The sequence below is a fragment of the Lycium ferocissimum genome, chromosome 7 (genome assembly GCF_029784015.1).
Source record: "Lycium ferocissimum isolate CSIRO_LF1 chromosome 7, AGI_CSIRO_Lferr_CH_V1, whole genome shotgun sequence".
Classification (NCBI taxonomy): Eukaryota; Viridiplantae; Streptophyta; class Magnoliopsida; order Solanales; family Solanaceae; genus Lycium; species Lycium ferocissimum.
In genome coordinates, this window is record NC_081348.1 from 40,731,197 (window position 1) to 40,747,469 (window position 16,273).

At 36.9% G+C, this 16,273-nt stretch overlaps 3 protein-coding genes across 3 annotated transcripts; all 3 read right to left on the reverse strand.

The window, feature by feature from the left end:
* Positions 1-285: 285 nt before the first annotated feature.
* On the reverse strand, positions 286-4,487 carry LOC132065043 (bifunctional phosphatase IMPL2, chloroplastic). Its single transcript, XM_059458264.1, has 9 exons — positions 4,163-4,487; positions 3,727-3,805; positions 2,745-2,839; positions 2,614-2,663; positions 1,579-1,703; positions 1,365-1,431; positions 1,095-1,184; positions 669-780; positions 286-555 (listed from the first exon to the last, which is right to left on the reverse strand). Exons 1-9 carry the CDS (start codon positions 4,485-4,487, stop codon positions 485-487), a joined length of 1,014 nt encoding a protein of 337 aa, XP_059314247.1. The 3' UTR covers positions 286-484.
* Positions 4,488-6,103: 1,616 nt separating this feature from the next.
* On the reverse strand, positions 6,104-7,871 carry LOC132065044 (late embryogenesis abundant protein). The gene is made up of 2 exons (XM_059458265.1): positions 7,273-7,871; positions 6,104-6,530 (listed from the first exon to the last, which is right to left on the reverse strand). The coding sequence occupies exons 1-2, from the start codon at positions 7,801-7,803 to the stop codon at positions 6,300-6,302; spliced, it is 762 nt and encodes a 253-aa protein (XP_059314248.1). The 5' UTR covers positions 7,804-7,871; the 3' UTR covers positions 6,104-6,299.
* Positions 7,872-9,296: 1,425 nt separating this feature from the next.
* On the reverse strand, positions 9,297-14,852 carry LOC132065045 (uncharacterized). Its single transcript, XM_059458266.1, has 5 exons — positions 14,757-14,852; positions 13,083-13,511; positions 10,909-10,937; positions 9,861-10,812; positions 9,297-9,674 (listed from the first exon to the last, which is right to left on the reverse strand). Exons 2-4 carry the CDS (start codon positions 13,408-13,410, stop codon positions 9,880-9,882), a joined length of 1,290 nt encoding a protein of 429 aa, XP_059314249.1. The 5' UTR covers positions 13,411-13,511; positions 14,757-14,852; the 3' UTR covers positions 9,297-9,674; positions 9,861-9,879.
* Between the last annotated feature and the right edge of the window lie 1,421 nt (positions 14,853-16,273).

The window sequence follows — 16,273 nt, forward strand, 5'->3', positions numbered from 1 at the left end:
TGAAACACAGCTGCCATCTATATATAATCTGATGAACCAAATGGACAGCTTATTGAAGGTTACAGCAGAGGACCATTATATTTCAGTTTGCAATTTAAATTAATGTAGAGACTCGGTCCCAAGTAATCAATTACTATGATATCCGCTCAAGGGAGTTAATTGACCTTGTTCTTAGTCTCCACCATGAAGAAGCATCTATATATAAATTGAAACACAGCTGCCATCTTAGTCTCCACCATGAAGAAGCATCTATATATAAATTGAAACACAGCTGCCATCTATATATAATCTGATGAACCAAATGGACAGCTTATTGAAGGTTACAGCAGAGGACCATTATATTTCAGTTTGCAATTTAAATTAATGTAGAGACTTGGTCCCAAGTAATCAATTACTATGATATCCGCTCAAGGGAGTTAATTGACCTTGTTCTTAGTCTCCACCATGAAGAAGCATCTATATATAAATTGAAACACAGCTGCCTCTACTGCCACTGCAATGCATCCAAAGCTTGTTGGTGAACTTGTTTATCACCTGCTGCCACTACATTGAAACCTGCAAGTGAAATTAGGATATTATTCACAAGTTGACTTGCAGGCATATTTTAAGACATTCAAGGTTAGCTTGTGTCTATGAAATGATAATTTATAATGAGAAATAAGAATTACTTGTGGCTGGTGAACCAGCAGAAGCTTTCCAATTAAATTGTTGTCCTGTCCAGTCGGTTATAGTTCCTCCAGCACCTTCTATTACTGGCACAAGTGAGAGGAAGTCGTATGGCTGAAATTTTTTGTTTTGACATCAGCATAGAGATTATGGAAGTTAAAAAAAAAACAAAAAAAAAAAACAATTCAATGTCATAAGGGAAGTAAAACAGCAAAATTTTCATCCTGCATCAATATATTTATCAGGAGGTAGGGATATAATCATATACCGAAATTCCAATCAGTTACCACTTCACTGATATTGGACATAGACAATGAAAATACGCTGGCTCTCCTCTATATGGAGGGAAAAAGCTCAATACACACACATGGTAAGCATAATCTTATCTTTACTAGTCTAGGCAATAGACCAGAGAGCGATTAACTGACCTTAAGACCAGACTCTATTACAAGATCCACAAATCCAGAAGCCAACAGGGCATATGCATAGCAATCACATCCGTACAGTGGAACTTTCACCTGTAACAGAAGTAGAGGAAGAGATAAGAATTCTCAGTGGAGGAAAGAGAGTGCAATGCATTCTCTTTTTCCTCTTTAGTTTCCTCCTGCTCAGATCTTCTCATTGCCCTCCTTCTTCCTTCCCCATTTTTTGCCTATTTTGCTTGCACATTAGCTAGAACTTGCCATAATGTTACATACCTTGCTTCTAACACGAGCAAATGCAATCTCAGCGTCTCCTTCGAACAAATGTGGGCTAGTAGTGTACCTGAACTTGAAAGAATGAAAATGAGAAGTAGATGCAGCACACTTTTCGTATCCCTGATAAATTAAAACAGATACACAGAATACAAGTACTTGAAGGTGAGTAACCATGTTCTGTTTTGGTAAGAAAGGGTTTGAAGGAGAAACATACAGGTAGGCTTTTGAAAGACTTGAACAACTGCGTGTGGAGATTTCTTGCCCATTCAAGGTAGTTCGTCGCCCACTTAAACCAGTCCACCTCTCTCTCAGTACAGGCTGGTCAATAATGCCAAGAATCTAGAAAAGCAGAAATGAAGAGAACATCATGTTGACCGACTCTCGGAATCACAGTTTACCTACATATGGGTCTCACAGTCTATTGTAGCATAGTATAAGGAGATTACATATGGTATCATAGGCTGGCACCCTCATTACACCAAGGGAAAGCTAAATTAAGTAGTTTGAGAGTTGAACACAATATTCCGAACACGAGTGATCCCAGATGGCAATAAGGAAAAAAGCACCTACACAATATTGAGTGGACAACTATTAAGAGAAAAAGAATAAAAAAAAAAAAATCAAAAGCACCTACTTGATATTGCTAATTTCTTGAATAAACATCAATATTCCAATTCAGGGTGAGGGAACATCTATACAGGACCACTAAATGGCTAACACATACAGGAACTACGCATCTACCAACCAATCTAGAACTTGGAAAGTGAAGAGGTGAGCCGAGGGTCTTTCGGAAACAGCCTACCTACCTTTCAAGGTGGGGGTAAGGTCTGCGTACACTCTACCCTCCCCAGACCCCACATTGTGGGATTCCACTGGGTATGTTGTTGTTGTTGTTAGTCCAAAAAGATGGAGGTTTTTCCCAATTTTCCTTTTTCTCTATTATTTTTTGTTTATAATTTCATGAGTATCTATCTCTTTTCCCTTTTTGATAAGTTAAACATGACAATATCTTCTACAGGGAGCACATTTTGACAGCAACAGTTACAAATCAAAAGTATGCCAACCGACGCCTGTTTTACTGTAAAATGACTCAACTACGCTTCCACCAGCAAATGCTGTCCCAATGCTAACAGAGTTTGGGAGAAAAAAGTTGACAGTTGACAGGACTAATAAACAAGCTTTCGTTGATCTAGTAGTGAGCAAGGTTTTTTATTGATACAAATACAATCAACTGGCTGGCGATTCATACCGGTTTACCTTTGTACAACAGAGCAATAAGAGTGCCAAACACAGGTTTCCCTGTAAGTAAAAAGTATTCCGATGAATGAATATTTGAGCTATAGGTTGAACAGAGTTGATAAGGAAAAGACAAGCAGGTACCTGTAATGAAACTCTTCGTCCCATCTATTGGATCTAAAACCCAAACATAGTCTGCAGTTTCCTCTTTACACCTCCATCCCCTCTCCTCTCCGTAACTATCACCAAGCAGTTTAAATACAAATTCTCAGCACACAAACATACAGAGACAAAATAAATCCAACAGAGATGTCAAGAGAAGCTTCATAATTGACTCTTGATCAATGATTTAAGGACTCAACAGCATCTAAAGTAAGGCCTTCCATTATTATTCGTATACACAAGCCATGACACATAATGAAATATCAAGACCAAAATGTATTTATTCTCCCAAAAGAAAAAAAGAAAAGAAAAATGGATCTGTAAGAATTGCACTGACTCGCATCTATTGAATTAGCAGCGTGAATGGTATTCGGCTACTACAAGGACGATCTTATGTATCGGCATTATACAAGTAAATAGAGTGGCTCTAACAATTAAAACTTATGGAAACCTCACTGGTATTCTATTACAGTCGTATTAAAAGCACACAGGCAAATGCTGAAAAGTTCAATTAGACTGGGGAAAATGTCAAAGATCATAGAAAGCTTATGGTTGCTTGATATTCCTTTCACCCAAAGAGGACTTCCCACAAACTGATTTCACCGAATAAGATCCATTTAAACTGTACTCTCTCTGTACTTTTTCTAGATAATTTACTTTTCAGCTCTGGATAGAACGAAATATGGCATGTTACAAAATAAGTTTCTAGTAAATGCATGACCAGCACGATATGGTGCGTTTTTCCTACGGTGAGTGTGAAGTTATATTCACAAATCTCTCATGCTAACCGTCAGTCTCTCTCTGAACTAAAGAGAGAGTGAGGCCAATGTTTTCTCCACTTTCAGCTCCGGCAATTAACTAACTACAAATGAGGAAGTTTAAAATTTAAACATGCAAGCTTGTTGGCTTTAGAATAAAAAAGGATAGCTCAAGTAGTACACTTGTGATAGCTTAAGTAACTCACATTGCATGGGAAGGGAAATTCTCTTGGATTATCTTCACCATAGATTCCTCCGCCAATTGATCAGCAATCGTTACCGGACCTTTAACCACAAATTTATATACATGTTCAAAATTCTCCAAAAAATTAGGAGTTAATGGTCAAAAACACACCTGAACTATCACTTTTTCGTGAGTGAGTTTCACGCCCCAACTATTAGTTGTTCATTGTTCGTTTTTCCTGCCTGAACTATAAGTCTATAACCATCTATGTAATAAAATAGCATCGAGTTTAGGTATGTATTAAAACACATGTCGATATTTCCTACCTGACCTACATATACGGTGATAGTTCAGCTACTTGCGAAAAAAGTGATAATTCGTGTGTTTTTTACTATTATCTTAAAAATTAAAATCCGCTAGCAATATATCAGCGTAAATAAAATTAACAGAAAACTCACTCAAATCTTCTTTATCGAGAATATCGAAGCTTTTCCGAAAGTATTTGCGGATGACGTCACCAGCAGCATCAGCTAATTTGTTAGCAACTGCTGCAAATTCGTCGAGCTCAGAATCCTCAACTCCTAAATCATCTATTTCTGCTTCATTCGACACCACACAATTCAAACTCATTTTAGGCGACGATAATTTGATTCTCGGAAACGAATTGATACCTAAATGTGGAAAATCAAGCGAATCGGAGAAGATTTTCCGGACGGAGATTGATGAGGAAAGAGGTAAAGAGTTGATGCGATTTAGAGAAACAAATTGAGATTGAGAGAGCATTTTTGAGGGTTTTGTTTAATTAATAGGCGGGAAAACAATTGGTTCACGAGAGAGCGATTGGCAGGAGTTGAGAGTGAGGAGCATTGATTGAAAAGAGGAAATATGGAAGATGATGCGTTTTCAACCGTCCGATGGTTTTACGGGTCATGGCATTTCACAAGCACACGACAAACAAACAGTGCGGCCCAACTGTATAAACGTGAAAAGAAAAGAAAAAAAATGATTTTAATGCACTTTTCTTGGTTCTGTAATGAAATGATTATATTTCCTACCCCTTAATTGTTTACAGGCTTTTCTTCTAAAAGATTAATACATAGCAAATTTAAATTAATAACCAATAAGATTTACATTAGATACCAAACCGAATGGATAAATTCATAAATCAAAGGAAATTAAAAAAAAAAAAAAAAGAACTAGCTCCTTTTGTTTACACGAAAAATCGGTATAGTTGAATTTGTTTACGTCGTCAAGGACAAGTAGATGAATGTAACTAAAATTATGAAATAATAAGTAATAATTAACAAGACAAGTGAAAGTAAAGCATAGCTAGTTATGTAGCCTGGGCCTTGAAGAAAATTTGAACTAGAGTCTTCGGCTGGTGAATTACTATAGCCTCAACGAATTAAGCAAGAAAGAGCGAATGCTAAGAATAATATGAATACTTTGCATTGTTGTATAATGTTTCAGATGCCTTACAATAGAATGAGATCGTCTATTTATACTATAGCTATAGGATGCATGATCCACAAATCATGCCCTCTTAATTACCAATATTAATGCTGCAATAAAGGGTAATAAAAAGATGGTAAAGGCCAGCCTCTTCGGACCTCTCGTAGTTTCTGCCTCCGGAAGGTGTTATTATCTTCGGACCTCTCGTAGTTTTTGCCTCCGGAAGCAGGTTATCAAATTACTTATCTGGCCTCTTTGAATACTTTTGAAAAAGTTTTTAGCAAAAAAAGACACCCCCACCGCTTGGAGACTCGAATCTGACTTGTCACCATCGTCACGTATCATCTTTTAATACGTGCACTTGGTGTCTACGGATTTTGCCTACCCACCTTTATATGCCAATTTCTCAACTAAACTCCGCTCAAGTTGGGAAGAAGGCGTATTCTGCATACTTTTAATTTCAAAGTGTTGCTCAATTGCGTTCAAGTAGATAACACATTATTACAGTTAACGTTAATCATTAATTCTTGTTCGAAGACAAGTCCCACAGTTCTCATCGCCTACTTCCCTCTTGGCCCTCATCATCCTCATCCCTCTCTGCATTCCTTCCTCTGTTAGTAATGTCTACTATTTTTAATTAGCAGAACTCATATATTAATAATATTGCACATGTATAGTTCTACTATCAAATAATGGAGTTCGTTTATCTGATCTAATAGAATATTATAATGTTAGATTATATGGGCATGCATTACTTTTCTTTTGTCTTTCATGTTTGATGGCCACATATTACATGAAAAAGCATCTTAAGAGCCTTAAAAGGCACTTGCATGAGGAAAGGGCCATGGTCCCCAAGTATAGGCTTCCCTCTGATTAATGACACCAGATTGGAAACAGACGCAGTATTGGCTAACACCGAAACAAACGTACATTATGTACAAGAAATATTAAACACTGAATCAACATCTCTTAGTAGGGAAAAGAAAAAACACACTTCAATCTTTGTTCTTAAACTTAACTACTCTACGATCAACCAAGCAAATGCTACAGCATATACCCACAAGCAACTACAATAATAAAAAGCTCCAACACAAATACAACATTCTTATATATTTCATTATTCCATTTAACTATTTATTGCCTCTAGTGATGATTGTGGTGACCAGGCAACTTCTCCTTGATCTTCTCCATCATACCCTTCTTCTCATGGTGCTCTGGAGCAGTACTAGTGGACATGGCGCTCGTAGTCGTAGTCGTTCCAGTAGTAGTAGTGTGTTGATGTGGCTCCTCCTTATGCTTCCCACCTGTTAATTTGTCTTTTATCTTCTCTTTCAGCCCTTTCTTCCTCCGCCCACCTTGTCCATCATCCTCAGACTGCACCACAGTAATTTAACAGTGTTAATAAGGTAATAATAGTTACTCCCTCCGTCCCAAATTATGGGGGGTGGTTCGGAGTGCGAGGGTAAATTTTTTTTTTTTACTATGAATTCCAGTATAAATTCTTCAAATGTTCTAAAATAAAATTTAAAATATTTGAGAACTACAAGAAAAACTCTACAAGTCAGACTTAACTAATAATCCCCTATAAATTCTTCAAGTAGTTTAAAATAAAATTTAAATATTAGTAAACTGTACGAAAAATTCCACAAGTCAAAGTCAATGTAGCTAATAATCGAACTCGAAAAACTCTACAAGTCAAAAATAGCTAATAATCCAAATACTTAAAAAATGTATGAAAAAACTAGTCAAAGAAAAAACGGTTACTTCCGAAATAGTAACAACTTGGAGGGAGTATTTTAGAACTCAAAAAGCTAAGCGAGGAAGGGATGGATTTGTAAATATCAAGAGAAAATTAGACAATATCAGGTTAGATGACCTAGAAAATAGAAAAATAACTTATCGAGCTTTATTGTATGAATCCATATATATCAGAGATAGTCTTTTAAATATAAGAATGTATAAAATAAATTAAAAAAGTTCGGTATACACAATGTATAGAAGAACAAAAAGTTTTGAATACAGAAGGTATAAAAGTAAAAAAGAAAAACCAAATCCGTCTAAGTTAAAAATTAGTTTGAACAAAAAATAGGATGAAAAGGCATGTAAGATATCATACAGAGCTAGAGCTTGAACTGCTTGAGCGGTGAAGCTCCTCCTTTCGCTGTTGCTGCTGCTTCTCGGAGTGTGTTTGCTGGTGCAATCTTTCACCAATTGTCGCAGCACCAGCACCAACACCAACACCAGCACCTAAGCCACCTAAGCCAGCAGTGTGTTGTAACTTTTCACCAGTTGTCGGAGCACCATATCCAGCAGTGTGTTGTAACTTTTCTCCAGTTGTCGGAGCACCATATCCAGCAGTGTGTTGTAACTTTTCACCAGTTGTCGGAGCACCATATCCAGCAGTGTGTTGCAACCTTTCACCAGTTGTCGGAGCACCATAGCCACCAGTAGTGTGTTGCAATTTTTCACCAACTGTGGTAGCACCAGTAGTGCTGGTCGGAAAACTTGTTGGAGCAGTAGAGCCAGCAGTGGTTGCAACGCCAGTAATGTGCATGGGGTTGCCGTGCTCATCGGTCAGCTTCACCGGGTGACCATATTGGTCAGTCAGCTGAATTGGATTTCCATGTTCATCACGTATGTCCGCCATAATTGAAAAGGAAATTTGGAATAAAATGGATATTAGTTCTTCTTTCTTTGTTTAGAATAAAAAAGCTAACTGGTGATTTTTAAAAGGGGGCAGGGTCGGTGGAGCATGAGCTGCTTCTGCATGAGTGCATTTAACTGGATGGATACACGTATGCCAGAACAGCACCGCGTAAGCTGCCACGTAGGAGTGTGAGGACACGTATTCGATCGGTGTGAAACGACAAAACAATTCTGATTGAGTCGATTCGATAACATCAGCTTGATTCTGCTCAATCCATTCAACAAGCTTCCCTGGTAGACCGGTACGGGACAATACACTTCTTATAGAGTAGTCAATTTTTCTTAAAATTGATTATTGCAGGTCATTGACACTTTTAAATTATCAATTTGTATTATTATAAAAAAATTAAACTTATGGGCTTAAATAATTGGAACATATTAATTTCATCGCCATCTATTGTATTGTATGATAATTAATAAAATTATCAGTGTTCTCTTTTCTCTAAATTTATATATGTTACATGTCAGTTGTAATCGCAAGGATATCTGGGACAAGGTGAGAGTGGGTCGGTGGAGAATAAAATGCGGGAAGCGAGGTTGAGATGGTCCCAATACGAAGGTGTAAGAGGTTGGCTATGGACGGTTTCAGGAGGCGGTGATAACGGAAGAAGTATTGGGGAGAGGATATTAAACAGGACATGGTGCAGGTCCAGCTTATCAAGAACATGACTTTAGATAGGAGATTATGGAGAACATGAGCGGAGCCACCTTAAGCGAAGGGTGGTCAGGTGTACACCCTTTGCCAAAAAATTACACGTTGAACATAGGTTAAATGTTAGATATTATGAATATATATTTAACTTTGCACACCCATAACACAATTGAAAAGAAAATTTGCACAAGTTTCATCAAATTCCTGACTCCACCACTGATAGAGAACACAAACTAGGATAGAAGGTTAATAGTTGAGTATTATCCTTTTCATATTAGTAGTTGTAATAATATCCTTATAGATTTCTTGTCCTTCAATTTTTGTTATTATCTGTTATTTCTTATACTTCAATTATCGTATTATTTTGTGATAGTAACATCTCTCCTTTTTCCAGTCTTTCACCGGGGTATGTTGTTGTTGTTAGATGTAACTGCAAACCATGATTAGCAGCTCTGTTACATTTCACGTTACGTTTATATGACATTTGTCTTTCACAGACTTTCTATCCACCCCCCACAAACCTATCCTCAGGATAGACCATTTTGGTTACTGTCCTTCTACTGTTCGGTCTTCTGGTGAAGTGCAACCAGTTTTATTATATTGTCAACGTTACTAGCACGTAAGACAATTATATCAGGTGCGGTGCGAGGCAAACGACAAATGAGGTTCCTGTACAATAATAACATTTACTAGCAATTTGTAAATGAGGATTGTGCAAGGTATAAGCTCCAACAGTCCTACGGATTCTTGAACACAAGATTGAAGATAAATAAATGCCCATATAGTACAATCCCACGTACAAGGGCAAAAAATCATTACATCTTTAGGCAGGCATATAAATTGTCAAGATACCTACTGCAAGTTTCGAGAGAAGCACTTAGAGCATACAAAAGTCTTGAGGATAATTTCATGCCCTTGAAAATGGAACAAACCAAATTAGAATGTACATCATGAAAAAACTACCAGCTGACACTACACAATTTTTTTTTTCTTTTCCTATATAATGAATTGCTCATTCAACTTGTATTGTATTCCCAATTTCTTACATTGTATACTTCAGACCCTAACCTAAATTCTGGGAATCCACATCCGCCAGCAAGATCCTGACGCTTTTATGCCTCTCTACTATCCTTCCAAGGTGAGAGCGCTGGCCGCGGCATCTGCAGATTTGACAACAATGGAATTCATCAGTCATAAATGAGATCTAGAATAAGTTACTACAGAAGGATCTTTGCGAATTAAATTAAATCTATCAGAACATAACCGCACAAGGCAAGAATAATAACAAGAGAACATAATGATATTCACAGATAAATTTCTCGTGTGAAGATAGTTCATGTTGTTACCATTATCATCCACCAAACATTACTCCTTGCTAGATCTTGTCCAGAAAAACCCCTTTTTCCTAGTAGAAGGGCTCTCGGAAAAGGATTTTGTCCCCTTTGAACCAAATGAAAAATGACGCAGCAAGAAGGGCTTTCCTGAAGAGCTCTTCATGCTAGAACTTGAGCTCATCTTGAGACACCTTCCGCCTTGTCCACTATTTTTCTGTCGATCAAATAGAGCAAGGTTGCCACTAAAATCACTGTCAACAACCCGATTCCTGAATCTTTTTCGAGCTTTCAAGTCCATCTGAGTTTTCATTGCTTTTTCAGACATCTTCAGTGCCTGCTTCTCCCCAAAAGTACAAACAGGGCAAGCTGGATCATACTTGTTGACTTCTGGTGTCATACTCTCCAAGCACTCAGCATGGAAAACGTGGCCACAAATTAGTACAGAAACAACAGCTAGTTCATTTGAAGACCATGAAGATCTCTCTGTTACCAGCTTTGTACAAGTGCCACAGGTTTGGAGATCTACAGAAGGTGAACTGGAACTTCGACCACTAGCTCTGCTCATCTTGTCACGATGGAAACCCATGGATTCACTATCAAATGACCACCTATCTCTACGAGGATTTGCAAGAAGGTCAGAGAATGCGGGAACAGACCATCCATCTGAGGATCCACCATTTGAGCCCCTCGTTGAGTCATTACTCCAAGCAGGGAGCATGAAGGATGGTGATTCTTCAGAAATTGAGAATGTAGGTGACTTTATTCCTGGTATATGACTATCAGAAACTCGCCGTCCCAGCTGGTGGCCGGAAGAATAGTGAGGCAGAGGAGTAGAACTGGCAGGAAGCAGATGACTTTTTGATGATAAAGGAGATGTAGATAATGATGAAACAGAGGGAGGTGATGGAGACAGCTTTGCTGGAGAGGGGTATGGAACTGCTGATGACTCAAATGATTCTTTGACCTAAATACCAAAAGAAAGGAAATCAGAGAAGTCAAAAACATACAATACATGCCTGGAAAGTATCTTCAGCAAAACTTAAAACTGCCCTGTTCTTACCTCTGCGGAATTTCTGACAACCGATGGCTCTGCAAAGGCAAGAAAACTACTGTTATCTTACAAAGTACAAACAGCATATTATTGTCAACCAATAAAGTCCATCAGTTTTTCTTTCATGTCATATAAAACACCGAGGCCAGGAAACAGAATATCCAATTTTAATGTCCTTGAATCTTACAGGTCACCAGAAGAATAATGCAAAAGACATTCCATTTCCTACAGAACTGAAAAATTAAAATCACCAAACAGTTTTTCCTTCACAATAATTGGTCATCCTCCGCCTCTGCTCACAATCAGATTAAGATATGGTGGGGTACAAAATGAGATGCCTATCTCTAAGACATGTAAAATAGGTCACAAAAGTACTCAAACATGACCAAATTCAAGGGAATCTGCCAATAATGTTCGAGTACCACAAAGTCAATAATGTCTTATAACCAGTTATTTCCAACTAACCGCCTTGACAAGATAAAGAATTAACAGATTTATGTGTCGTTACCGATATCAAAAAAAAAGAATTAACAGATTTATGTGATACTCACTAACTGACCATGCAAAATTACTTTGTCTATGGCAATTGAATACGAATTAAGACCAGACAGTTAACTAGGAAAAGGAAGCTGATTCAGAAGCCTCGTCATTATATATCAAGCTTTGTGGGATTTCACTGGGTATGTTGTTGTATAATTCTGTGGTATGAACAAGGGCAGGATGAACAAACCAACTTCCCGCTGCCTCTCCCCAAGTATGTATCAATATTATCATTCTTTTTTTTAGTGTCTACATCATTTAATCATAGAAAAAAGGGATTGAAAAGAAAGCCCCCAGGGCTTCGGTCTAGTGCTAAGACCGTAGCTTGTGATATGTGGGTTAAACACACATCCGGACAAAAGCCTGGTATTTCGGCGGAGATGGGTACGGGGAGGATTATCCATCAAATGCCAAACCATGCATCACTGACCCTCAGAGATTTCTCTGTTATAAAATAAAGGCTTCACAAATAAAAAAATTTTAAAATGGCAAACCACACGTCTGGTTTGGTTACCCTCCAACTCCAACCAGCATGTTTGGGATTCAAATCAACAAAGGAGCAATGAGGGGGAAAAGGCAACTGTTGACTCCTAGGCAAGAGGACATTGGAGTTTACCATGTCAAAAATTGCAAGCAAAATGGAAAATAAAAATTCAGCACTACTTCCTAACAGATGCAGAGAATGGTCACCAAGAGCAGAACAAAATCTACATCCAACGAAGAAGAAATATCAAGCAGCTTGCAGATCACAGAACCATTTAGTGCATCATTTTCATATAAAAGAAGGGGGAAGAAGAGAAAATGTAACCATCTTCTTTCACCAGTGTATAGTGTATACTTTACTGAAAATTCAAATCAAATCACTTATACATAGAACACAAGAATGCTTGGAGATAAAAAACAAAAACACGATATATCATGGATTGACAACAACAACAACAACAACATACCCAGTTGAATCCCACAGTGTGGGGTCTGGGGAGGGTTAAAATGTACGCAGACCTTACCCCCACCTTGGAAGGTAGGGAGGCTGTTTCCGAAAGACCCTCGGCTCAAAAGAAAACAAGAAAACAAGGGCTTGGGAGATCAAAAGCTTCTACTAGTCCAAGTATTTGAACTCCAACTTGATGAAAACTAACCAAAGCTTTTAAAACCAATTGTTTATATTTGCACTAACAGAACACTAAGTCCCAACGACCACGTAAATCATTTGAGCGAGTGAAAAGTTAATAATTTACTTTTCCTGGATGAATGAAAGCCCATTTTTTGTCAATGATGTAAACCAGCTCATATCTCTCTATGACCATTAATTCTTTGGTTTGATATCTTAGACCTATTGGATAGCATCTCACAACAGAAAGCAACATAAGAAAAGAATTTAGTTATAAAATTTCTCTCGGTACAGCCTGCAAAGACTATCATTTCATTCAATCTCGTATCCATACACATGGAATAGAACAACCCACATTTTGTGCATTTTAGGAGGGAAACGCGTGCAAATCACAAAGAAGGAAAAAACGGATTGCAAGCTCTTCAATATACAGTCAGTACTCTCACATTCCTTTTATCTTTATTTTGGAGAATCATCATGTATTAGCATCAAGTATCAAGCAAAGTGAAGATAGAGCCATGTTGAGGTTTACCAGATAGATGAAGTGTCGAGTTCCCTGTGTTGCAGTCAGAAGCTGGTGACTTCTGTAGTGCATGTGATCGAAAACTATCCAATGGACTACTCTCTTCAGATGCATATAGGGTTTCTACAGTTGTTCCAGATTTAAACTCTAATCTATCATTTCCACCAACTCCATCAGAAGACCAATTGACTGATGTCTCCTCCCCAGCAACACGTCCCCGATTATCCCAACGAAAGCTCCATGAAGGCGAGGATCGGACAGTCCTCTGTAAAGTTTCACTGGTTGATCCATTTATAACTGCTCCATCTCTAGCAGCAACACAACAAGCCGAACCCATGCTTTTTTAGGTATAAAATGTGAAATTCATAGGCAGCTAAAAGTCACACCAATGATAACACCAACGTCTTCACTCCAAGATGAAAATTTGAGATCTTAATTCTGAAACAATAAAAAGAAAATGAAGTCAAATCTCACAAAAACAATCTATTGAAACAAAGGATCATCCCTCATAACTTGTAGATGTGCTTATACCCACATTGCATAATCCTTGTGGTACACAAAAATAAGAATAAGAAATATCAAAAAAAAAAAAGGCACAATGCAAATGACTCCAGATATGTTGCTTTAATTCATTTTATACCACCTCGACAACTTCAAGGCAATTCAAGATCCTGCTCTCTGTCCTTACAACAAAACATCTTATAACTAACAACAACAACAAAAAAACATACCCAGTGTAATGCCACAAGTGGAATCTGGGGAGGGTAGGATGTACGCAGACCTTACCCCTACCTTTGTGAGGTAGAGAGGTTGTTTCCGACAGACCCTCGGCAGAACGATGCAATACCAAAAAAGGTTAAAAGGAAAACATCTTATAACTATTGTGGACCATTCAAGACACTCCTAACTCTAATAAATCACTTTGGACCCCAACAAATCCCACATAGAGCACTCACCCAAATATGGCTCCCTTCCAACACAATACTTGTGATCTACAGAGGTTGTGCACCGCAAAAAGCTCGGAATCCAGGCACACTCTTTAGAGAGAACATGCTTTCTGGACAAGCCAATATAAAATTTCATATATGCTATAGCAATAAGTTTTTTGCTAATCTCAAAGACACTTAATAATTGCACAAAAATGTCATATACAATAAATACAGCTCCCAGGATCCATATAGAAGATTTATTTCACCAATAAAAAAATAATTAAAGAAAAAAAAAAAGGAATGAAAACCTAAAAACGCAAAAAACAGAACCCAGTCGAAAAACCCCTAAAAGTAAGAACCAAACACTATGGAGATCACAGAGATCCGAAATTAAAGCCTAAAAAAACAGTCATAACAGTCCATAAAAAAGAAAAAAAATAACCACAAATAATCTACGAAAACCTAGGAATTTCCATATATATATACTCATTAAACAGTCATACTCGTTTCAATTCCTAAAACTTAAAAACACATTTCTACAGCTAAGATTAAGAAAATATACAAATAAATCCATATAGATACATTTTTTTTAATTTATTACATACGGGTAGGGGAAGGGAAAATCAACAAGGTAAAAAATCAGATAGTCAATCAACTGGGATATTAAGATCCTGATATAGATACATACAACACAACACCGACAATCATAAATATTAAATCGCCTTTGCAAACAAAAGGACATGATTGAACTTACCGTTTCACCGTTCGGCGAAGTGAAGAATAGTGAAGGGTTTTTTTTTTTTTTTTAGGTGGGAAATGAAGGGATGTGTGTGTGTGTGTGTGTGTGTGTGTGTGTGTGTGTGGGAGAGAGATATGTAGAGAAAGAAAAAGGTTTTTGTAGAGTGAGAAAAGGTTCTGATTCTTTTTTCTTCTGTTGAGTTGCAGTAGAGAGAGAGAGAAAGAGAGAGAGAGGAGTGCGGTCGTTTTAGACGGCTTATTTGGAACGGAGTTAAAATGAGGCGTCTTATAAGTGGTTCTGCTTTGTTTGTTATGTCTTGTTAGAGGAGGCGTTTGGTTTGAAAAACAAATATGATAGGGGTTTAGTTAATCTAGGATTAGTTATACATGAATTAGCTCCTGTTTGGTCATAAATTTTGAGTTAAAATTTGAAAATTTGAGTTTTTAAAGTTGTGATTTTAAAAAAATAAAGTTGTGTTGGGACATACAATTTATATGGAAAAAAATTGACGTTTTGTGAGTGTTAGTAAAATTTCTCGCAGTTTTTGGGTTTTAAAAACATTTTAAAGATAAATTTTTAAAATCTTATTAAATTTTATGGCCAATCATGTATTTAGAGATATATTTTTAAAATCTATCATTGATCAAATGTCAGCTTATTTATATTGGGATTAGTTATCCTCTTATTTTACTGTTTGATTTGTTGAATTTTTTTTTTTAGAAGAAGTTGTTTATTTACGAAAATATCCTCCACTTTATTTACTAGAAAAGGAGTTTGAGGGACATTTGGGGTATTATTTTATTAATCCTTATTCCACCATTTGACAGTAATAACTTATTTCGATATTATTTCTAATTCTAGTATAACTAACCTCAAAATTTGTAACCAAATAAAAAATAAGTATTAAATTTTTACTTCAGGACTATTTATGCTTGTCCAACATATACAACTACCCAGTCACCCTTAAAGTTACTCTTTTTCAAAAAAAGAAAAAAATTCGACTGGTGAAAATAACGGTTGAAAAGAAGCTGTTGTTGCTTTAATGGTACGTTGCGTCTTAGTTGTTGTACTCCAGGATTATGTGCGCTATTTCTTTATTTTGAAAATTTGTCAGAATTGGACTGTGAAAAAGGGGAGCTTTAAGCCTTTAAAGTGATTTCTTATGTCGTACGCCGAGTGCGTAGTACGCATTCCATAACTTTCGAGTCACAAGAAAGTATCATAAAATTTGAGAAATTAATTTTGGGATTGATTCCTTAACTTTGTCATGTGAATAGCATATTCATCAATAAATTGCAATTAATTGTGGGATTGTCTTCTTAATGGAATCTACAAGCTTTTTAGACACCTCAACTTGCTACTTCAGAGAAGCTTACTAGCACTAATTATTTTAAATTTATCTTTTATGCTTTAATGGTATAATTTTTTTAAAATTATTACAAGCAATTATCTTTTTTTCTTCATTCGGTATCCGGTTTTCGTTTTAAGAATTCGACTAATTTCACATCTCACCGAAAAGTCTCACTTTGGTT

Coding starts and splice junctions, on each gene's coding strand:
- LOC132065044 (XM_059458265.1), bottom strand. CDS start 7,803: ATGGCGGACATACGTGATGAACATGGAAATCCAATTCAGCTGACTGAC. Junction 6,531..7,272: donor GCAGTTCAAGCTCTAGCTCT/GTATGATATCTT, acceptor ACTGTGGTGCAG/TCTGAGGATGATGGACAAGG.
- LOC132065045 (XM_059458266.1), bottom strand. CDS start 13,410: ATGGGTTCGGCTTGTTGTGTTGCTGCTAGAGATGGAGCAGTTATAAAT. Junction 10,938..13,082: donor CTCGACACTTCATCTATCTG/GTAAACCTCAAC, acceptor TTGCCTTTGCAG/AGCCATCGGTTGTCAGAAAT. Junction 10,813..10,908: donor TTGTCAGAAATTCCGCAGAG/GTAAGAACAGGG, acceptor TTTGGTATTTAG/GTCAAAGAATCATTTGAGTC.
- LOC132065043 (XM_059458264.1), bottom strand. CDS start 4,487: ATGCTCTCTCAATCTCAATTTGTTTCTCTAAATCGCATCAACTCTTTA. Junction 781..1,094: donor TAATAGAGTCTGGTCTTAAG/GTCAGTTAATCG, acceptor AAAAAATTTCAG/CCATACGACTTCCTCTCACT. Junction 556..668: donor TGCTGGTTCACCAGCCACAA/GTAATTCTTATT, acceptor TTTCACTTGCAG/GTTTCAATGTAGTGGCAGCA.